At 39.3% G+C, this 23901-nt stretch overlaps 1 protein-coding gene and 2 long non-coding RNA genes across 3 annotated transcripts; all 3 read left to right on the top strand.

The window, feature by feature from the left end:
• Positions 1-985: 985 nt before the first annotated feature.
• Positions 986-6545, top strand: LOC113842041 (peptidyl-prolyl cis-trans isomerase). Its single transcript, XM_072043323.1, has 2 exons — positions 986-1269; positions 5972-6545. The coding sequence occupies exons 1-2, from the start codon at positions 1195-1197 to the stop codon at positions 6290-6292; spliced, it is 396 nt and encodes a 131-aa protein (XP_071899424.1). The 5' UTR covers positions 986-1194; the 3' UTR covers positions 6293-6545.
• A 1736-nt stretch (positions 6546-8281) lies between these two features.
• Positions 8282-11396, top strand: LOC140003393 (uncharacterized). The gene is made up of 2 exons (XR_011811922.1): positions 8282-9404; positions 10287-11396. It is a non-coding gene; the product is annotated as an uncharacterized lncRNA (long non-coding RNA).
• Positions 11397-18236: 6840 nt separating this feature from the next.
• On the top strand, positions 18237-22869 carry LOC140003389 (uncharacterized). Its single transcript, XR_011811911.1, has 2 exons — positions 18237-20130; positions 21648-22869. It is a non-coding gene; the product is annotated as an uncharacterized lncRNA (long non-coding RNA).
• Positions 22870-23901: the final 1032 nt, after the last annotated feature.

Genomic DNA, 23901 nt, shown 5'->3' with positions numbered 1-23901 from the left:
AGGAGCTGAGCCTAAAGCCTTCCTGCCTCCAGCAGCGGCAAATCCTGAGCTCAGTTCCCACCAAGGTATCAAAACATGTAGTGAGCCAAGCTGAGTGTGGTCTGGTTGGAAGGTTAGCAATGAATATGGTCAACTGCTGTCCTGCCGGGCGGGCTACCCTCCTGGTGCTGCAACCACTGGGGACAACACGGTGCCAATTCCACAGAGATGCTGACCAGCGTCAAGGCGCTTGACCTGGTCTGCATGAAGGCAATTTCACATCACGAAAAGCAAAGATTTCCTCCAGTGACTCCTGAGCCAGCTCTCAGGTTCTCCTCTGCACCAGCGCTAAGACTTTTAATCCTCAGCCTGGCAGGTGTTGACAAACTTTGTAATCCTCGTCATTTAAAAAGAAGAGGGGAAAAAAATGCTGTTTCTTCTTATGGAATTAAAGCCAATGTGTAAAGAAATCCCCATTAATAGGGCAAATAATAAAACAGAGGGTTAACTCCGGCAGGGTGTCAGGTGGCTGCTGCTTACAGAAACAAGGTGGATACTTTATTATTATTTTTTTTTTTTATAAAGGCGGGAGGAGTTGTGGAGATGTGGGTAGTGCTTAGGTCCAGCAGGAAACTTGTGCATGTCAGTGGGACGCTAGAGACTGAGGAGGGGATGAATTTTTAACGCAGCCTGTCCACAGAGATATCACACCGTTTGGGGACAGCCCAGTGGCCTCCATTTGAGCAAAGTGCCTGGAACTTGCAGAAAAGCGAGAGGGGCACACCTCCAGCAAGCCGCGGGGCAACCGCCTTACGGCTTACAAAATTAAATCAATCAATCCAAAAGAATAAGTTACAGCTCGTGTCTCAAACTCTGCAGCCTGCGCGTCTTCAGGGCTGCTCCCAGCTACTTTCTGAGGGACCCTTTGCAACCTCAGTTCCTAAAGCCCTGTCAGGGAGCCCCAGCGGCCGCCCCGCGCATGCGTCACAGCCTCGCCCCTCCCCTCCCCGCACTGTGGCAACGGCTCCTGCGCATTCAGCGGGGGCGTGCGCAGTGTGCGCAGTGTGCGCAGTGTGCGTAGCGCGCTGCGTGCGCGGCGTTCCTAGGGCGCGGCCGGTGCCCCGCCTGGAGCTGTTTGTTTGTGCCGCTGCGGCGGCGCGGCGCGGCACGGGAGCGGAGCGGAGCCCGGCCGGGCTCGGCGCTGCTGCGGTCGCCATGTTGAGGCGCAGCAAGGCCGAGGTGGAGCGCTGTGTCGCCTCCGTGCAGGCCTCTGCGGCTTCTCGGAGAGAGGTGAGCGAGGCCTCGCCGCTTCCCTTGGCCGGCGGGGGGGGAGGCGGAGGGGGTCGCGGAGGGGGTCCCGGTGGGGTCCCGGTGGGGTCCCGGGTGGGGTGGGGGGCTAGGGGGGTGGCCGGCGTCGTGAGGGGAGGGTTGGGGCTGCCCCTGCCCCTGCCCCTGCCCCTGCCCCTGCCCCGCGGCGCCTCACGGACAGGAGGGGTTTTATAGCAGGGCTTTCCTCGGGGCCGGAGCGAGGGAGAGGTACTTTCCTTCACAAACGAAGCACCGCGCCGCCTTCAAGTTTCAGTGTCCTTTCCGTGCGGCGCCGTGGAGGTTTCTGGCCGGCCGCTCGCTGAAGCGACAGCGCCGAGCGAGGGGGGCTGGGGGCGCACAGCTCCGCTCCCTGTCAGCCAGCGGGCCCGGGGGTGACAAACGCCACCCGTGCCCATTTTAGCTGGGAAACGCTCAGCCGCCTGATGCGATTCAGCGGGCCCTAATCCTGAAAGATCCCGGCCTGCCGCTCGGAGTTGCTTTGAAGCGGCGTGAATGTGCCCGAGCTAAGCGTGATCCGGTAGGGACTGCGTGCAGGGGCTGTGCCTTTGGTTGGTGCCTTTCCCAGCAGCAGCAGCAGCAGCAAAGCTGTCCTGTGACTTTGTGGGTTCGACTTGGGCACTGTTTGGGCTAGACAGCGTCAAGTGCATCGCCGCCAGGTGCACAGATACGTTCCCACAGTGTTGATACTCCCCGGTGGCCTCGACACAAAATATTTCCTCTCCTCTTCTTGTGCTCAAGGCCACCGGACGCGTTTAGTTTTGACTTTCGAGCGATGCTTACAGCTGACTGTGTAGCACAGTCCACCGAGGGAATAGTTACTGGTTTCCTTGTTGTGTTGATTTCGGAGGGAAGGGTCTGCCAAGGCTGCAAGCGTTTCTTTTGAGGTTGCTTTTCATCCCTGTCCGCAAGGTGTCAAGCGTGAGTCCGCTCTGGCGTGTCAGTGATACCTGAAAAGATGGACCGAAAACGCGGAGGCCTGTTTTCATTTAAATTCGCTTAAAGTTTTACATAGATCACTTGGGGGTGGGGGAGGGGTGGGGAGTAGCAATTTGAGTGTATTTCGAATGCAGACCGTTGATTCATGTTTTGCGTCGTTGGGCCTAACTACCTCCAGTAGTTTGGAGTTCACAGACAAAACCTGCTTTTTGATCCGATGTTGGGAGCTCGGATTTTAAATACATATTTAAAAATAGCTTCTAGTTTGATATGAGAATTTGATATGAAGCCTGTCTGCAAAACCTGCTATGAGAAGCTTCCTCTAGAGCTGAAGAAAAGACTGAAGAAACTAGCTGAAACTTTGGGAAGGAAGTGAAGACTTTTCTGCTCTCCCTGTTCTTTATGGAAATGTTATACATCTTACTCGTGGGGAGGGACTTTGAGGCTGCAATGAGATAATAGATTATGATGCATGCCTTTCAATCAGACTGAGATATTTTGAAATTTTCCATTCTCTGTACGTGTACATGTATACTTATTTGTTGATAAATAGACCACACTTATAGACTAAATTAAATATCAGCTCACCTGAAAGGTTTCAGACCCTGATAATGCAGTAGAATTGGTACAAGTGTGCCACTGTGCACAGTAATCTCTGTGGAATTTTAGATGGAGAATATGCTTGTGAATACCGGCAAAGACACACTTTGCAAATGTGTCCAATGTTACGGACACAGAGTGTCATTTATATTAATGAAAGTATTGATGTGCAGATTAAGCATGAATATAAAACTTCAAGTGTCTAGGGCAAGAAACCAAACATACCTCACCTCATGGAAAAACAAAACAAAACAAACAAACATGCCCAGATTTCAGGTCAAATAGTCTCATTAAGGAGCCTGGTTTCAGATGGTTTGAAAAGTATCTTATTTCTAGATACAGTCACTGTACAAATGACCTGCTTCTGATCGTTTGTGCTTACATGATGAATCTGTACATCGGACTTAGCATGAAATATCTGTATGAAGTCTATATTCCTACTGCAGGAAATGAGCATGCTCAGAACTACTTGAATTTTGCTATATTCCATTCAGAGTAACTCATTAACTTTTATATATGCTTTTGCATTGTATTCACTTTTTGTGCCTTGTTCTGCTGGACCATACATAACAGTGTTCCATTAAATATATATATATAGTTTTATTTTTATTTCATATTTTTATGCAGAAACTATATACAAGGTATTTTCAAAAGATAACATACTTTGCCTTAATTATTCAGGATGCAAGAGGAATTTTGTTACAAATGTGAACACCTGAGGTTTAAATTTAGCTTCTTTAACGTCTAGAACAGTAATGGAAATGCATATTTCAATTAACTGGCAATATTACTTTTACACTGTGAGTGTAAATATATGTGGTTTGATCCTGCTAGGATCTATTTCTTTAGTCATCCTCAAGAACTGAGTTCACAAGTCATCAGAATTCCTTATAACATACACCTGATTGTTTTATACCGTTGAGTTCTGTTCATGCACACCTGTTTTATTTTTTCCTTTTCTATTGAAAATGCAGTTGCTCAGGAATTCCTGATGGTACTGTGTTACCAACTACACGTGTTTGTTTTTTCCTTTTTATACTAGTGACTTACACAGATTTTATGTAATTACATCATAGCAAGCAAAATTTCCTTTCCTGTTTATGGAAAACTGGTTGCTTCAAAACATCTTTCCAGTGTCATCAATAAAGGCTATGTTATTAAGACTTGTATCAGCTCTCTTCAATGAGTGTTTGAGATGGATGGAAAAGCAGCAAGGCAGCCTTTCTTCCCTATGCTTCTACCTGTGCCTATGTAAATACTTCCTTATCCTGATTTAAAGGAGACACACACCTAACCTATGTATGCACTTTAGTTATTAGGTTTAAGACAGAAACTGCAGTTTGCTTCGTAATGAACAACTTGGTTCTTCTGGCTGTTTTCTGAATCGGCACAGTCAGGAGGTTTTCCTAAAGAAAATACCTTGTCTGAGTTTAAAATGCGTACCTTCCTACCACATCTTTCTCTCTTGTTTTCAATGTAATGCGGCTCTCACCTCAAGCCTATAGTTTAGTGCTAGGTAAGGTCTTTTTGATTGTTATTATTTGTTATTATTGTATGTAGTTATTCAGTGCAGTAACAGTTCAGTAGCTGAATGCAGTCCTTACTGTGTTCATGACGAGAAGCCCTCTTCCCCCCCCAAAAAAAGTTTATATAACTAGCCTGATAACACCGTTGGGATTTCGGACTGTGCCATGGGTTCGGGAGACCACTCTCAGCAATACTTCCTTTAAATTGTAATTCAGTTCTTCTAGTTTTTTCATGCTCCGCTGACCGTATGCGCAGCCCTACTGTGGGTGGAAACAGCCCCTGACCCCAAGGGGTATGGCCTGCCTTGTGTGGTTATATCCCAGAACGTGGCAGCCTCGTTTGCACCTCCTCCAGGCTCCGCAGTAACCCTGTGGCCCGAACTCCATGGTTTTTGCTGTGTTTCCACGCTCTAAACTGAGAGTAGGTGGGATTTCTTAGGTGGGAAGAAAACATTTTACCTATCTTGAAACAGTTGTGAGTGATATGTACTAGACCAGGACTAAGTACCATCTTTTTTGTTTACTCTGTCAGATTTTAGGGGTTCTTTTTGCAACATTGTTACATTGGGGGAAAAAAACAGGCTGTACTTTAAATGTAGCAGACTCTCTTCTTCTACTTCTTCTACACTCTTCAGTAAGAAGTGGTTGTGAAATGTCACAAGTATTAAGGCTTGTTGCTTGCTTCACCAGTAACCTCAATTTCACGTTTGTAGCCTTGGCCAGTTACAGGAAAAGCATTGTTTTCCAAATCCCACATCTTTCAAAAACAAAACTTTGGTTATGAGGAGCGGACTGGAGCTGATAACTAGTTATCAAATTCAGTCTCTCAAAAAGTATCCCCATAATTTCTGAAGGCATAGGAGATCGGTATCTGCTCACGTATACCTTCCCTTCGTTCCTAAAAGTCTTCCAAATATTCAGTAGGAGGTATAATGACTTAAAACAGGTAAAATAAACTGAATTCCTTACATGCTACAAGAATGCTTTTGCATAATGCTACATCCCTCAAGGCAGGGCACAATCGTTTCCAAATTCAGAAATGGATAGCAATATACAAATGGCTTGTCATCAGAGTGAAAAACTCTCCAGTCTTGACTGGGTATTAAGTGAATCTGAAGTATGACTCTCGTTGTTCTTTTCTTTAAACTTTCTGCACAAAAGCAGGAAAGTTCTGATCAGTGGTACCATGACTTTTTCTGGGTGGTCAGTTTTGTGCCTGCAGGGACTAAGTGAGAATAGAGATAATCGTGGTTGCCAGTTGTAAGGGCCGAGTGAAGCAGGAAGCAGAAAGTGGGAATGACCCGCTTAGAGTAGTTGCCATGTGGAACAAAGATAAAATGCTGTGTTCAGGATAAACGAGGAACATTCCAGTAATGCTTTGTTACCACGAGCAAATCTGCTGAAGGTGGAAAGCCTTATATCCAAGTAACTATAGTACTTGTGATAACTAAGAATGAGGTTTTACCTGTGTTTTTTGAACAAAACCTCTTATTTTGGAAAGAATGTAACTGTGCTATTGGTCGATGTTCTTGAACATCACGATGTTCGTGATGATCTTGTTCTTTGGGACTTGAAAGTAAACGCTGTGCTTTTTTTTTAAGGGAGGTGATGTAACTAACCATGATGGAACAGGTGGACGGTCAATTTATGGAGATGCATTTGAAGAAGAGAGCTTTGAAGTGAAGCACACGGGTCCTGGATTGCTGTCGATGGCAAATAGGGGTCGGGCTACGAATAACTCTCAGTTCTTCACAACACTCAAAACAGTAGAAGCCTTGGACTTTAAACACGTGGTGTTTGGTTTTGTGACAGATGGAACGGATGTTGTGAAAAAGCTCGAATCCTTTGGTTCTCCCAACGGGTTAGTAAGTGGAAGAGTTGTCATTACAGACTGTGGGCAAATAGAGAATTCTGGCTTTTGAGTATACAGATGTTCTAGCAGTATAAATCAGTATTTAGATGTTATTGATTAATTATTTCCACTTCCTTAAAAAGGACACTTCTGATGTATAAATGTAAAATTGCAGCTTATGGTTGTTTTTTATGTGTTCTAATTGATTTTTTTTGCATGTTAAATAAGTTCAGACACTGGCATATTTTGGGTGTATTTGTGTTATGACATATTTGTATGGAATGTCAAATTTTACAAATTAAATCTTAGTCTTGTCAAAATAACTATTGTCTTCACTTTGGCTTGCTGAAGAGCAATTTGCATCGCGTTGTGTACTTATTTTGAACGTGCTAATTGATGTTGATGGTCAGTAGACGGAAGGCCTTTGAAATGTCATTCTTCCTCTGATGAGCAGTGAGGAAGCTGAGGCAGCTGGGCAGGTGCTGGTCAGGTGGATGCTGTTTTGTGCTGTCTGCAGGCTCTTGGGCACTTGAGTACTTTGAAAGGTAAAGAGCAGTTCTTATGTGCAGTCTGCCACAGGATTTAGTTCATACTTGCTCGGGAGATTACCTTCCAGACCCACGTTGTTTTTGTACATGGTATGTTAAAGTGGCTGGTAACTTTTCGTGACAACCATCTCCTGGAGTGTTATCTGGGAAGCTGTGGTGCAGAGGGGGAACGTGCATGGGTAAGTTCTTTTTAACTTCTCTCTTACAGCTCGGCGCCAGGACTATCAGTATTTTTTTCAGAACAGCCGACTTGCTGTTCATATATGCAGTTAGAGATGACTATAGACATCACATGTTTCTGTCACGCGCTATATCTTCATATCATGCTTTACTTCTGAGGCTAGCGAGAGCAACCCTTCCCTCAGCCTCTCCAGGGAACGCTGCTTACACAAGCATTACCCTGCACGCCCCTAGCGCACAGATTCGACCCGTGCCTGCGTTACACGGAGCTGTAACCCAACAGCGAGCCTCTCCCCTGCTCGTCCCCGTTTCAGCTCCACAGCACGGGACGAGGCCCCGCCGTTGTTCCCGTTAACCCCCTCCGCCCGCCCCGGTCCCTCAGCGCAGCGGCCGCCTCGATTTCACGTTGGTAGCCTTGGCCAGTTACTGGAAAAGCATTGTTTTCCAAATCCCACATCTTTCAGAAACAAAACTTTGGGTATGAGGAGCAGACTGGAGCTGATAACTAGTTATCAAATTCAGTCTCTCAAAAAGTATCAGAAGGGTCTTCCTATGCAATTACTTTGAAAGTGTTGTACATCTAAAATGTGCTTGTTGTGTGTTTTCCGTTCAGAAATCGTTGAAAGGATTCCAGTTCGCTAAGCTGTATTTTGAAGTAAAGGAGTATGAACTTGCTAAAAGGTAATACGCGTTGCTGTATTCTGCTATTCTGTTCTCTAAAGTACTTTAGAAAAGCTAAGTGAATATGAAGTAGACTGGAGAAATCAAGATCACTATCATGCTGCTTTACAGTAGCAGTAGATGTGGGTATCAAGTGCTGTTTAAATCTTTATAAAACAGCAAGTTAGATAATTAGTTGCGTGATATTGAAAAACTTGCTGTTTGAAACGGCTTTTATTCCATTGTATTATGAAGCAATTACAGTTACAGTTTCTTTCTCTTTTTTTCTTTTTTTTTCTTTTTTTTTTTTTTTTTTTTTTTTTTTTAGTAAATACCAATACTTGGTGGCAAATAAGTAGCGTCTGTACATGTAAAAATAATGTTGTTCTGTACTTTAAGGTCCAGACCAGGTATCTGGAACCAACCATGACTGCATTTCCTGTATCACATGTTAAATTCCTGCCCCGCTTCCGTGGACACTGGGGGGGGGCGGGGAAGGACAGAGGGACTCGTATTATTGAGGAATATTGATCCTTTTTTTCCTGCTCCATAGGTATATATCTACATACCTCAGTGTGCAAAAGAGAGATCGGAGAGCACACAGATTTCTTGGACAAATTTATGAAGCTGAGGACAACATAGAAAAAGCTTTTGGATGTTACAGGGTAAGTACTCCACCGACCTCCGATGTCCTGCTTTAATCCATTGTAAAGGGACTTTTAAAATCATTCTGTTCTGGACTTTTCTTAAATGCATAGAAGAAAACATGTTTGTGGAAAAAGTGTAATATGTATGCTTTCTGTTGCCAAAGGTGTATATGACGTACTGCAGAGGGGATTCTTCATTTGATGTGTTTTGCTTCATCAGTATTTTTTTTTAAGATGATTCTTTTGTGACCTAGACTGGGTCTTTGTGCTAGCTGCTACTAAATTCTTTCCATATCTTACATTGCCCTTTGGATTAGGGAATTTGACAGCAGTGACAGATTCTTAGCAAGGGCTCAGGTGACAGCAGTAATCTAGTTGCTACTGGAAGACTAGACCTAGGGTGTTTTCTAGTTGTTCGTATTTATTGCTTTTTTGGGGGGTTTTGTTTGGGGGGGTGTGAGATGGGGCAGGGCGAACATAATTGACATTTATTTGTATGATTGCCCAATGAAAAATTCACCATCAGAATGCCTTTGTTCAGGTTTTGGGGAGGGAGAGGATGTGCTCAAAAGTTTTGCTGCCAATACATCCCAGCTTGTCGTAGGGTGTGACTTAATTATATATTTCTTCAAAAATGTCTATATGGAGTTAGACTAAAGGTACGTAAGAGTCCAGCTGCCTGCGTATAGCTGGTGGTGGGGGCAGAGTAGCTGGCTTCTGCGTTTTTTCCCTTGGAAATTCTTTCTTTTCTGAATTTTTGCTCTTTTGAGTTGCAGCAGATGTATCTGGGTGCTGTAGACTAGTGATGCATTTAGCAACTGAGGTCTTTCTTAACTCATTCAAAAAGTATTTACTAATAGATCTGTCTAATTTGAATACCTGTGTCTTTTCAATGACTGTTATAATTTTCTTTCCCATTCTGTGTGGATTGCAAGATCAAGTTACCTTTTTTTTCCTGCCTTTTTTTCCGGTGTGCGTGCATGGGGAAAACTAGCGTTCTGTGGAGTTGAACCCAATGCAGAAAGATCTAGTACTGAAGATAGCGGAGTTACTGTGCAATAATGCCGTCACTGATGAAAGAGCAAAATACTGGGTTGAAAAATCTGCTAAGTTGTTTCCTGGAAGCCCTGCTGTTTACAAGTTGAAGGTAAATGCCAATTTCCAATCTCTGTTCTGTGACGTTCAGAAGCTTCTAGCGTCTGACTGGAGGAGCACTTTTCCCGTGTCATCTTCTGTAAAACTTCCTGGCTAAATTATTTTAGAATCTTGAGTATTAAATCTAATGGAATTAATATTCTTTAGGTGTAATTCTTCTAGAATGTATTCTATTTTTCTAGATTTCCTATTCTTCTATTTAAAGAAATGTTAATTTCTCTGCCATTTGACACTTCGGTCTAGCTTTCAAGAAAACTGCAACTGCAGGCTTTCGTACACTTGTCAAGGTTTCAGGGTTGACAGTCTTCAAAAATGCAGGAAAATCATGTTAGTAGTCACATCCAAGAAGTTAAGACTAGGTAGGCAGTTCTCTATTTATTGTGTGACTGGCAGGAAGGTATCAGGCCTGAGAACTCAGACTTCCTTGCCCTCTATGCTGCTTGTTTGTTTTCTAAATTTGGATTAAATAGAGCAGAAAGTAAGGAATGCTCTAACTCTCGATTGCTGCGTAAAAGCCTTCAGTCGCACAGTCTGACTTTTGCACAGGTATTAGTTTTGTGTAACACAGCAGCAATGACACTTAGTCTTAAGATGTTTGTTTTAGACAGGCTATTCTGTGGCAGGGTATGCTGCCTTTGAACCAAATGGTTTCACAAGCTGAACATGCCATCCATAAGAGACAAATTCTGATTTTTTTCCCTATTTGAAATGTTTGAGTGTTTCATTAAGCTTCGTAATAACTGGAAGCTTTTCAGCTTTAATAGTTTAAGTAATGTAGTTTGTGTGGTGGAGGCAAGAGTTGTCTGTTAATGTAGTTGTTGAAAAGGCCCACATGCAAGATGAAATATTAATGCGTTGCCTTCATGTTCAATAGGAGCAGTTGCTGGATTGTAAAGCACCATCGCTAGCGGAACTTCATAAATATGATGTTGGTAAGAGGCGTTACTCTCTGAAACTCAGCATAAACATGACTGTCTGTACCAGAGGTTCTTCTAGAAATACTTCGTATTGCAGTAAGAGACAGATAGCAACACTGAACAGCTAGTATGGCCCTAATCACTCCAAAAGAGGAGTGAATATGTAAGGAGTTTCAATTTATGCTGTAACATGTTGCTGAGAAGCAGTATTGTTATGCTTGGTTCTTAAGAATCTGTCACATACTTCCCTACTTCTATCCTTTCTGTGTTCTCTAGTCTGTTCTGATCCATTTTCATTTGCTGCTGCCTGTTTAGCTCTTTGTGTTTGGACATCGGTAAGCGTCAATGGGAAGGCAGGTCTGTCTTCCTATGTGACCTATGAATATAGGCTCCGAATATGTTTCTAACCACCTAAGAATGAATTCAGCTCTGTAATAATGGCAGTGTCGGACTAATACTGGTTTGGAACAATGGGCAGTAATGTTTGTGTTATCGTCATTTGTGCCAAAGATGTACACTTGGGTCTTCAAGACAGAACAAGGGAGGACCAGGAATGACAAAAAGGAATTTGCATTGGGGCTATATGGGTGCTCACGCTCATTGCTAATGTAGTCGGTTAGGTAGGACTAAATATTCGAGCAAGAGGCGTATCTATTAGTATTTTTAGAGTCGAGTGTGAGGCAGCCTTTATCAAAAATGAAAGTGCTCAGGTTCCCTAAATGGTGGACTGGCTTCTCTTTATTCTAAACTAAATTCTTAACAGAGAAACTGTGACTATTGTGCATCAATTCTCATTGTATACAACTAAATTCCTCTTAATTTACTCAGTAGCAATTTGTTAAATTGCAGTTCTGAAGTGTTTCACTCAACGGGAAATAGGAGAGGTCCGGGTCTATTCAGCAGTTAATCACTTTCCTGAAGCCATAACAAAAAGGAAACTTTGGCTACCTCATGTTTCAGTCCGTGCATAGATTGATTCAAACAAGTCATGGAACAAAACTTTGAGCATTTCTCCGTAATTCTTTAGGAGATTACTTTTTCATTTCAATATGTCTTGCTTTATGCTGGTCGCTGTAAACGCTTAAAATACACTTTCGCTGGTTTGGATAAGCAGTCTTTATTTATTTAAGACTATATTTTTAATGTAAAGTGTGTTCTTTTTCTCCACAGATAACACCTTACCATCCCATTTGGGTAAAAGTCAGAGTAATAGCGAACTGCAAGTCGCCCGTCAGAATCTCCAGGTAGGAACTGTAATGGCCTCAGCCATTTTGTAATGATCAGTAATGTTACAAAGATTCTCACTTTTGACAGAGAATTCAGAAATTACTAACTATATCACTGTCATCATCCACCTCTTCCCCTAAATTAGTTCACTGACTTGGTAATGACATGGGTAGTGGTTAGATCAGAGATTTGCTCTGCTGAAGGGAGTTTGAACACAGTGCTATTATTCCAAGAGTTGTGTCTTGTGATGCGGTGTTGGCATGGAGAGAAACACCTGCAAGCACTGCTTTTCCTGACAGCACCTGAAACTATGCTCTTCACTCTGGGCATTCAAGAGCACTTGCCCTCTTGACTTGATCTTCTGTGAAGACCATCCCTTCTGCCTTTACTTTTCTGCTGCTGGTGACTCCCAATAGTTTATCCACCAGCAGGCTTGGGCCACTAACTAAAGAGCTCCCAAACCTGCATTGGTTTTATTCTGTAACAGCTTCTGTGCTTCTGCTAGATTTCCTGCTGGGACTGTCTTTTGCACCATCCAAGATGAAAAGAATTGTGCGTATCTTTTTTCTCACCACTTTCCTAGAGGTGCTTTCCACTAACTGAAGAAACAATACAGCAATCTAGTGTTTAGGGCACTGGACTCTTTTGTCTTACAGATAATAGCATTATCCAAAACTTCTGGAAACAAAATCCTACTTTTAATTGTCTATGCTGTTACTTGAACAGCCATGCAGAGTTGCATTCTGCATTTTGGAAGGCCAAGCAGTCCTGCCGCAAATCCAATTGAATGTAGATGGCCATTAGGATACTTCTAATTAGTCAGCTATTGTGTAACACTATAATTAAAAACAAAACCTAAGCATATCTGCAGAGGAAAGAATTCTAGTTCACTATAAATCGGTAATTTCATGTGTTTCGAAGGCGTTTCAACATTTTTTTTCCTTGGTATAGAGGGAGCGTTCAGCACAGGAGAAATATGCACTGGAACTTGAGAGACGAGAACGTGCTCTAGTTGAGCGAGAAGAATTGCTTCACAGATGTGAAGCAGCTTTCGCTGCAATAAAAGATGCTGATGAAGACGTTTAGGCAGTACTTGGAACTATGAAAAAGGTACAATAACTTACTTAGTGATTCTTATTGCTCCCCATACATTTTAACTTGCTTGTAGTTTTCTTAAGCCATCATATGTTTGCTGGATATAATGCTTATTTCTTTAAAGTGTTTGAAACCCCCAAATGAAAGATTTAGCATAAAAAGTGCCAAACTGTTGTTAGTGAGTTTGGTGTGGTTTCCAGTTCAGAATGGTGCAATGAATTGTGGGATGTGTAGGTACAGATTACTGTTGAAATTTGGGAAAACTAGATTAAAATGAAGCAGTTAACCACTGGGTTAGAGAGGTCAGTAAGACTGGTGCTTCCAGTATTTGCAGGTCTTCGGAACAGACTAGACAAACATTTGGCAGGAATGAAGTGATGCACTTTATTATGATACAGATGGTACCCGATTTGATAATGGAATTGGATGGTTTAGACATCCTGGCACCACCTACGACAGCCCTGTGGTCTGTGAAATTATTGCCAAATCCCTGAAGAACTGTGAAATTATTGTCAAAACCCCAAATATGCAAGCCTTATAAAGCATTGTGTAATGTGGTTTGGAGAAATTGAGAATATTAATTCTTTTGTTTTCCTCTCAAAACCTTTCACTTATAATTCTGCTGTCCCTGACTGTTTTGAAAGTTTATGGTCAATTTCAAGCCACCTTGCTCCTGTTCCATCCCAAGCTGGGCAAGCTTTTCCTAGGCTTGGTTAACTCTAAAGGTTTGGCCTTTTCAATGGAAGTAATTGAGCACTCCGTTTGGAGCCTATCTGTAGCATTTTCTTTGTTGATGAGATCATTTCTATATTTACCGCTTAAGTCCTTTTTGCAGCATGATAACAGTCTGAGAGTGAGGCTTAAGAAAATGTAGTGGATGGTTGAATTCCTAGTGCAGAAGACAACACTTCTGAACAAAAAGCTATTTTCACATAGAAGATTCTCACGGTTTCTGAGAAATGGAATGTTATTTTCTGAAAACATTTGTTTTATACTCGGCTTCAAAGCCTCAGTGTTGGTTTTTTTTTTCCAGAATCTGCTGGAAAATATTTAATTATATTTCAAATTTCCAGTGAAGGGGAAAAAAGACATATTCCTTGGTTTCTTTTTCAAGGCACGCAGGTTTTTGACTGTTACAAGTAATTGTCACTTCAATTTTCCTTTGTTGCAGTTTCTTTTGTCTGTTTTTGCTTATATTTTAATGGTATGTACTGGTATTAAATTATATTGTGGACTAATAATAATAACAAATATTAAAAGATTACTATCTTGAGTTTCACAATTATTTTTTTCCAATTCGATGAAATGTAGCACGTATTGGATACATTCCTGGACATTGCAGGACAGGTGTTTAAGTACAGGTGAACTAAAGCGTCTTAACTATCAGCAGTGAATAGTTAGAATATTTGAAAGATTCAAAAAAAGGAGAATTGGGCATATTTGTGGTTAAAATGGATGTTAAAAAAAAAAAGAGCTAAGTGTAAACAAAAGCTTTGACATTTGTTTTCATTCACAATTCTTTCCCACACCTGACTTAACTGAGGAATGTACAAGAGGATCAATGAGAAGATCTAGGTATTTTCTGGAAAAAAAAAACAAGATCCATAGGCTGTACACCATGGCTCCCATTTTCTTTATATTTCTTCTTAATATGTGGTGTGGATGTTGCTTTCTTCACTACTGGTGGTATGTGCAGATTGGACCATGAAGAATTACAAATTTGATCTTTGAAAGTTTGTCCTGTTTTTTAACACTGAAATGGAACTTAGTTGAGAATTATTTCTAAAAAGACTCTCTTGTTAATCACGTTTTAAAATTTGATATTTCTCTAGCAGCGTGAGACAAAAATGAGCCAACTGAGAGAAACCTTGAGAAAAATGACTGATGAAAATAACGAACTGAGGTCATCGCTTAACTCTCTGAGGGAAAATAACGAATTGCTAAAAACCCAGGCAAGATTAATTATTTCCTGTTACTAGCTTTACGAGTTACAGTCAAGTAGTCAAGCAGTACAGTCAAGTTTATAAGTAGCTTTGCAAGTTACAGTCAACAATTTTAAACGTTTGAACAAGTTGTTTGCAAAATTGCTGATTTTGTTTCTTTAAGACAAGAATTGTGTGAATGGTTGTAAATACTTTCTGCTTCGTTTTCTAGTACATGAAATTTAGTCTCTCAGAGCTTTTGCAGTATTAAAGACTTTAGAGTTAGTTATTTTTGAAAGTGTTAATTAAAGGAGTATTTTCTCTGTTCTTAAAGGCACGCGGAGACAGTGGTTCACAAGAATACAACGTTAAAGTTTTCTTCTCACTTGACTTAAATCTGACCTAAATGCTGACAAGCAAATTGCTGCCTAAACTCTTTTGACCGTTGCTCCTTCAGTGAATTGCAGTTCTGATGCTCTTGAGTATGATTAAAATCATCTGCTTCCTAGTCTCAGTAAAATCTTTCTTTCTCTTTCTCTTTTGTGCAAACTGAAGTATTCATAGAGGACTTACATGATGATCAGGATGCTTGTTGTATCCATAGAGTATGCTACTTATATTTAAATGGTGGTTATAGTTTGCCCCATATTCTTTTCTCACAGTCGCAAGTGATATATGAGCAGTATCAGTAGTTAGAATTCTGAGTGAAGAGAAGAACAGTTGTCTGAAGGTAGATACAAGAAAACTTGTGAAGGTTTTAGAGAGATGTTCGTGTAGTTTGTCTTCAGGAACGTCTGGATACCTTTCACAGAGCTTTTCTGTACAGTTGTAGCAGAGGGACAGAATGACAATTTCACAAAATCTTTATTCTTCCAACAATGCTAGTTACACAGTTAAAATTTAGCCTAAGTAGATTGTATGAAATAAAGCAAAGGAGTGTATTAAATGTATTAAAATGAGGATCATGCACAGATCATTAAATATTTTCTTTCTCCTATGATCCATTTAGTTAGAATTATAAAATAGAGTGATTTTGTATGTGAAAATCTCTTCCCAAGGCTTTCATAAACATTTGTTTAAGCACAAAATAAAGCATGTGCGTATTACTAATGTACTCGTATATTTTAGTCTATTGGTATTGTGGTTTAGAAAATCATAGACTTGAAAACTGAAATAACTGATGTTGTGGATGTGTTACAGTTACTACGGATTTCAAAAGTTTACGACCCCTTAACTATTCTTATGGACTGGATCTCAGACCAACACCTTAGCAAAATAGAAATACAAGAAGAGAGAGAGGGCAGTGAGAAACCTCAGTGTGCTAAAGAAAACTACACTCTAGAAAATTGTATGAAGGTAAAGGCATTTGAATTTGTTTAGGTTGAAATGTTAAGATTCTTTGTATTATTTCTGAGTGTAACAGGTCTGCCTGTTTTACACACGCTTTGAATACATGAATTAAAAGAAAACAGCAGTTAATCCATCAGTATTAATTCCAACAGTGAGATGTAATAGATAATTTTTCATACAGATATTTATACAGATCATTTTTAAGGAAATGTGTAGTGTGCAGTCTGACCTTGAGATTCCACGTGTCTTTCTATTTTAAGTCACTTTTCTCAGCTGATAATTTATCTCGTGTTTTATCTGTAATACTGTATGTAATTCCTTTTTCCTAAGGAGACACACACGTCTAATTTAAAGTATTTTAGTGCTGATACTAGGTATTAAAAGTTCAAGTTATGTCTTATAAAAGATGATACCGTGCTATACTTGTAACGCTTTTTTGGGATACCGAGGCTTGGAAATCAGTGAAGCGTTCAGGAAATCTGCTTTTTCTGTTTGCTTGTTTGTTTGTTTAATTACTATTCTATCTAAAATTTGTAGCCCTTGGTATTAGACTTCAGAGCTTGAGCTCACACAATGTCTTTCCACTTTTTGTGTAAACCTGTGTAAAATGTAAATTCAGTATATAATTCTGTTACCTGTACCAGATCTGCCCAGTGAGTATTTGTACATGTAGTCTGTTAAACTCCGGGAATACGTTGATTTTAGTTTGGTTTAGTTTTGCTTAGTTTGCTTTTTACTTGTGGTTAGCTTGTACTGTAAGTTCGTATACTGCACGTAACTTTGCCATTCTGTATTTTTACAGCTTTTGCCTATGGTCACTGGACAGCTCCAGTGGATGCCATTTGTGGATCCTAAACTACATATGTCTGTGATTCAATTTATCTACTGGTCTCTAAGGCAGATAGACACTGGTAGTCAGGTAAATTCCCAAGAGATATTTTGTATTATAAATGAGTATGAAAAGTAGATATTTTCAGGGAGTATATATAAAAGAAACTTTGCTGTCTTTGCAAAGCATACATGCCTACCACAGATACATAGCAAATGAAAAACTAATTCTCACCAAATTAACTTTCTCACATTCGTTGTAATATTTTGCACCGTGTCTGTAAACATATTTTTGCACACATATGTGATCTTTGTTGCAGTAGTGTGTAGCATCTCAGAAATGGTATTTTCCATATGTGCTTACAAAACGTGTGAACTAGGAAAAGAAATATATTTTTGTTCGCTTTATGCATGAGATTTGTTGAAATTGATGGCAACGTGTGGCAAAGTAGCAAAGGTATTTTGATTTCTTTGTTCTCTACTCAGTGTCTAACTGAATAGAACTAAGCTGGTGGTTCCAGTGCTAATGAGAAGGTATTTTAAATGAGCATGTTATTAAGTTTGATTCTGAAGTAATATTTCTGCACCGGTTTTTGAAAAGTCCAATACATCTTACCTGTACAGTATTCTTAAGGGTCATGTTTAGACCTTAGTTCTGTAAACGCTTTTGTAGGACCTAGCTTCAGGCATCTTCACAAAAGAGGGTAGTGTAGTAGGCAGCACTGATTAAAGCTGAGTCTGAACTGACTTTATTCTGGAACCAGAGGCAAATTAAATAATGTCAGCATATCAGGGGCCCTGACTACCTTGTTTCTTTGTGAAGTGTGTGTTGACTAGGCCCTGTGCTAATGTTGTTCAACTGCTTGTGGAATGCAAAGTAGTATCCCATGTACAGACTATATTGCAATACACGGTCACGACATCTGCTATTTAATATTTAATCCTTAGGGGAACATACGTACTTAGCAGACAGGATTTTCATGTATTTTAATGTTTACGCTAAATGTGCACGTTGTTTGAAACAGGATGCAAGCATGACAGCAACAATGGAGAGACTTGCAGAAGTTATTCTCAAAGGCGCAGTACAAAAGGGAAGCATGCAAAAATGGACTAAAAAGTCTACACGGAGTAAACCAAAAGCTGCACATTTCTTTAAAAGCTCCTCTATGCCTTTGAGGTTTCTGTCAACTTTGGTTGTGCTTAGAACAGCAAAACGAAGTAAGTTCTGGTTTTTATTATGTCTTTTTTAAATTTTCTTTTTCTTTTTTTTTTTTTTTTAAATCTTATTTTCAGGTATGTGCCCAGACAAAAAAACAAATGTACAAAATGCAGCAGTTCAATGATACTGTAGCATCTGTAATGCTTTAGTAGTAAAGGATGTTTTATTTGAATTTTACCACCTGATGAAGCATAATATAGGGAAGCAAGTATGAACCTTGCTATTATTCATGTCATAATTTGTGTGGTCATTTTAATACGCTTTATTTATGTCAGTGAGATCAACGTATTTTGTGACAAAGGGGAAAAGAGATGTTGGTAATTCTCTCAAGCAATCACCGTAGCAGTGATTTGTTTGTCAAGATCTGCACTGCATATAATGGTACAGCTAATTGCTCCTCAGTAAACTGAAATCAGTAGCAAATTCAGAACAGTTCTAGAATTTCATTGCTTTGTCAAAGTTTAATGTAAAGCTCATACTCTATCTAGCTCTTACCTCTCTGCTGTCTCCCCTTTTCTCCTACCAAGTCTGTCACTGCAAGTGGCTACCCATAAACATTATCAGCATTGAAGAATGCTACCATATGCTGATGCAGTATAGTAATGTATTTTGTTAACAGGCAAAAGCAAACGAGGTCGTACTTGTCCGGAGATATCGCAGTTCTTAGTGACTTTTGCTTCAGTTCATGAGAGTTACTCCACTTGTGCAATTTCCAGGATGCTGTAGTATCTCTTCTCAGCAGCAGTTTCTTTAAAAACAAACAGGGCCTGAAAAGACAAAAAACGTTTTCTTTGAAGTGATGACAAAAATACTGACCTGTGCAGTATTTATACTGGTAGTACTTAGAATAAGTAGGATTTAAACATTCTGGAAGACCACCCTGTCACCATTAATAAACAAATACAGTATTTCAGCTGTTGGAGGGAAGAATCAGTGTATTTTCAATTTCAGTATCATATAGTTTCAGTCAGAATATTTTGGTGAAGCATGATTACCCTGAAATTGAAACTCACATTTCTAGAAATGTTTGATGAAAATGATGCAAATGAATTACAATACAAAAAAAGTACTTATTGCAGAGATTAACTATAAGCAGATGAAAGCTGTTGATCAGAATGAATCAGTTTAGCTTCTCATGGTCGGTTTTTACTGCGAGCCTATAGAACATGGAAAAAAATTACCTGTTAAATTTATGTTGAAACTTACCGTGTATGAATTTTCATCACTGACCACATGTCTAATGATCTAGCGATGACAAAGCAGCACATTCAGTTTAAACATATATATCCTGTTCCCTTCAAGATGCTAATATCCAGCAGATGGCACTGTAATTAAACTTTTGCTATGTGATAAATTTTTCCCTTACTCTTAATTTTCTGTGCTCCAGATGATCAATGCTATTCCAAGATACTGAGGAAGATTTGACATCATGAAATTAAGAAAACTGAATTGATTCACTTAATCTAAATTCTCTGAATAATTTAGTGTTCTCCAAAATGGATGCATATATAACGTGGATGCATATATAACTTAAACTACAGCTTTTTATGGAAAGGAATGTGAATAGTTGCTGTCATGACAGTAATTGCAGTTATTCAGATGAATGAGCCTTTTACTCCTTTATTAGAGGCTTCCCAGATGTTGAAACCAATATAGTCCCAAACTATGCAGCTTGTGATTTCTTTTCTCTCTTAAGGAAGAGATTAGAAAGGTGTTATATTTGCAAATATATTTTGCTCAATTTGTGAGTTGTAACTTGTCTTTTTTTCCACTCACAACAATTTTTGTAAGGAATAAAAATAGGCAGAAGATGCATTTAAACAAATAAGTAAATTAATATTTTCAGCCATTTAATTTTTTTTTTAATTAGTATATATCTGCAACAGTAACTCTTAGGATAAATATTCATGTATTTGTGATCATCTAATGGAACTGTGATTACATAATTTTTATTCCCTGTTTTCTGTTATCTTTCAGTGAATTACCTGACTCAGGCATTTCGTTCCCTTTGCGTGGACTTGAAGACAGATGAAGGAAAGATCTTATTTTTGCAATACCGATGTGTGCCTATCATACTAAGCCACTTAACTATATCCAAAAAATGTCTCCTTTTTATTGCACTTAATGCATTAGTTGAGATGGCCATGAACAACGATAAAAGTGAGTAATTGAAAAAAATACATACAAAGTTATGATGAAAGTAGGTGAGGTAAGCATAAATACCAAATCAAAAATAACGTGCTGCTTCTCTATAAATAACCTGATCTAGCATTAGCATTCATTTGTGTCCTTTAAATTCATTAGAGATATAAAGTATGTTTCTGAATTGTCCGTCTCTTCTCACTGTCAGCATCCAAGCTTTACATCTTGTCCTGGTTGCTTTCTTAGTGGTGTGATTTTTTTTTTGATGTTTAGTTTAGCTTTTCTGTTTATTCCACTGGTTTACCTTGCTGATGTTTTGCCAATGAGTAATTTTCTTTTGAAGTAAGGCTGTGCCAGGGCAGCCATTTCATGAAATCCTGTTAGCAGGTGGAGATAAAATAAATAAATAAATAAATAAATAAACTTTTATCTTTTTTTACCCCCCTAATGTGAACAGCTCACCCCTAGCCATTTTTCACTTTAAAGTAATTGGAAATGGCACATCTGTAAGGGATGGTTATGTTTCAATGAGTTGTACTGTGGTGTGGTCCTATAAAAGGGTTAATAGTCTCCTTCACAGTGGTTTTCCAGGTGACACAGGCAAAGAATCAGTTGATAACAATCTGGATGAACACACAAGTAGTGAGCCATTCCAGTGTCATGTGGAACAATCCTTGTTAATTTTCTTAAAATAAAAAGTATTCATTGTTTTTTGGAACAGAAAAGGGAAGGAGAAGGGACTGCTGCTATTTGTGAAATGTATATTGTTGGCTTGGGGTATTTTGTTACCATGTACTATAGGGGCAAAAACAGAAAGCGTGTTTGACTTGGGATGGAACAACGTTGAGTTAGAAGGCATTTTGTAGTGAGATAAGTGGCAGAAAGATTTACCTGATGTTGTTTTCATCCTTTCAGACCGTGTGGTTAGTTTATCTATTTGTTTTTTTTACACTAAAGTATTTCTAATCATCATAATTTTGATCGGTATAGTAACTGGGAAAGAAAAACCTAAGCAGGGTTGATGGTATCTGACATTACTTTGAAGAAAAATTCCACTAACAGTACATGTTCTGTTATCTAGTAGTAGTCATTTCGATCTGCTGGATGCCTAGATTTGGAAGAATAATGGAGATAAATTGTGACAAGTTCACATTTTGCCATGTTGCTTGTAACCTTGTTGCATGTCAAATGTAACCGTTCAGGTATTGGTACCATCTGTTTCCTATCTATAGGTAGTATCTTAATGACAAATTAGAATTAATAGTCTTATTGCTGTTCATCTTTACTGGCACGCAGCTTTTCATGTACCCCATCCCTGTTTGGTTCAGGTGTTTCACATCCAGAATCCTGTCAGTCTGTCTTGTTATAAAGGTAGTTCCTGGCCTCCAAGGTGTAGGTTTTTGTTCTGGTCTTTTCTGATCTTTGTAAACTTCTGTTCAGTCCAACTTACTTCTGTGACATAAGGAATCCTGTTCTATTTTTAACCTTTTTTATTGCTTTTTTTTGTGTGTGTATGTTTGTGATGGTCATTTAAGAATGAGGGTGGCCTCCCGTACATCCTGTGTCATAGCTGCGTGAAGGTCTTGCACATCTAGGAAGCTGAAGAACAATTGATACCATCCTGAGGTCAACATGTACTGGGTGATGGGCTGGACCTGTCCTTGGGCTCTCTTAACTCGGGGTCACCCACGAAGGCATCCACACTCGAGGGGCCTTGCACTGACTGTTACCTCGCCTGCCCTCCGTTGTGCTATAACCACTGGCTCTTAGCAGGCCCAGCTGTTGACGACGAGAATCAGTTAAACTCAGCAAATGGTTCCAATCTTGCCAGTGACTGTGTAAGAGACAGCAGCTCATCAGCAAGCTGTTCAGTGTAGTTATTGGTTCTTTTTCTGTGGTCCTTATGTAACTTTTCCACGAGCTAACTCTCTATCACTCTGTTGGGTTGGTCCGCTCTCCTGGCAGATCCACATGCAATTAGAAACGAGGCAAAACCGTAATGGTTAATTTGTTAAAACATGAACTTCAAGCTGGTGTTCCTGACAGTCTTCATTTTCTGAGGTGACAGAGCTTTAGCTATAAAACAGAAATTTCTGAATGACAATAGCTGGTGAGACTTGATGCTGTGAGTGACTGATCACTTTGAGGGTAAATTTCAGATGAGTTCTGTCAACAGTGATAAATTGCTCATTGTTCATTACAGTCTACCAATGAAGTTAAGTTAATGTAACTACCAAATGCTGCAATTTTTTATGGCTCCTATGGGAGGCTTTTGCAGATTATTTAAAATTGTGTCAAATCCTGACCGGATAGATTCCAAGTTAGTTTTTCTACAGTAGTTAATAAAAACAAAATCTGTGCAGAGATGATGCAGAAAAATATGTAAAAATACACAGTTTTTATTCTTCTAGTTCATCAGATAGACAGGCATTTAAATTATATGCTTATTTTGTACATTTGTGATGATTTAAAATCTATTCTGCAAAAGCTTATTTGAAATGAATATATAAAATGAATAGATAAACAATGTAGGAAAAATCTCTTTAAATGCATGTCTTTATCAGTTTGCTTTCATGTGATTGAACTTTGTGAAACTTGAGGTATTATTTCCACTTTGGCTCTTCTGCTTTATGGTAAAATTCCCTCAGCGTATTTTTTATATTGTTTTATAAACCTCACAGTTAAAACATTTTACAGTGTATCTGTATGTATATGTGTGTGTATATATATTAATAAAGTTTTTTTAAGATACCTTAAGACCGGTATTTTTAATAATAAAATAATACAGTATTATTGAGACCAGTAAGAACAAGTCAGCAAAGAAATGGCCAAGTAAGCAGAATATGGTATTTGTTTACACCTACAAAAAGGAATTTAAGGCATTTTTAGATATTTATAGGAATAAATTGTAGGACCTCCTTCTTCTACAGTAAAAGTAGAATAATATTACAATAACTATTAATTTAATGGCATATTCTAAGTAACTATATCCTGGGGCATACCAAGTGTGTTTATACGCTAAGGGCAGAGTGCAGTGAATAGTGACTTGTTTTGTTGGATTTCTAACAAATGTGTTCAGTTCTGTGACCTATTAAATCGGTACTTATGTTCTTTATGGTGTTGCTCTAAATCAGTCTGTACTATTAGAATCAAGAGTGAAATAACACAAGGGAACAGATTTTACTTTATTCTGAATTGACTAAGTTTTGGGGAGCAGGATAAATAGAAAAGATTATACTATATGGCCATGTTTAAAAATTATCCAGCATTTTACAGGAATTGTTTTGATATTCAGGTGTTCTTATCCAACTCTGACCTCTCAATTACGATTCTGCCTGTCTTGAAACGGTACGGTGACAGTTTTGATAATGAAAAGCTGTCTAGTCATCAGTGTCTACATGTACTATTTCCGTACGTCATTTTGCAGCAGCTTAAAATATTTCCTTGTCAGTTTTTTTAGCATAGCTTAGTGTTCTCATCATGTCATCATAAGAAAAGGAGCATTGAATAAACATGTTGAAGATGAGATTTTTTTATCTGAGTTTAAAATTGCTCAGTGTCCTGTTTTCCTTTGTTCTCAAGGGAATAGGCCTTGTTTTAATACCACAAGTGCTGGTAATATCAGAATTCTTAGGAACTTGGGTGAGTTTTGTTCGCGGTTTTACCTGATTTTTGCATCACATGCCTAGAATATACCCAGTTAGTACATTGTTCTCATGGTTGCACAGCATGAGGCGCATATAAAACCCTCAAAAGCTATAAATCAATGATTTAGTTTTCCATGAGCCA

The sequence above is a fragment of the Anas platyrhynchos genome, chromosome 11 (assembly GCF_047663525.1).
Source record: "Anas platyrhynchos isolate ZD024472 breed Pekin duck chromosome 11, IASCAAS_PekinDuck_T2T, whole genome shotgun sequence".
NCBI classification, from domain to species: domain Eukaryota; kingdom Metazoa; phylum Chordata; class Aves; order Anseriformes; family Anatidae; genus Anas; species Anas platyrhynchos.
Note: the sequence above shows the minus strand (reverse complement) of the source record. Positions and strands in the feature narration are given on the sequence as shown.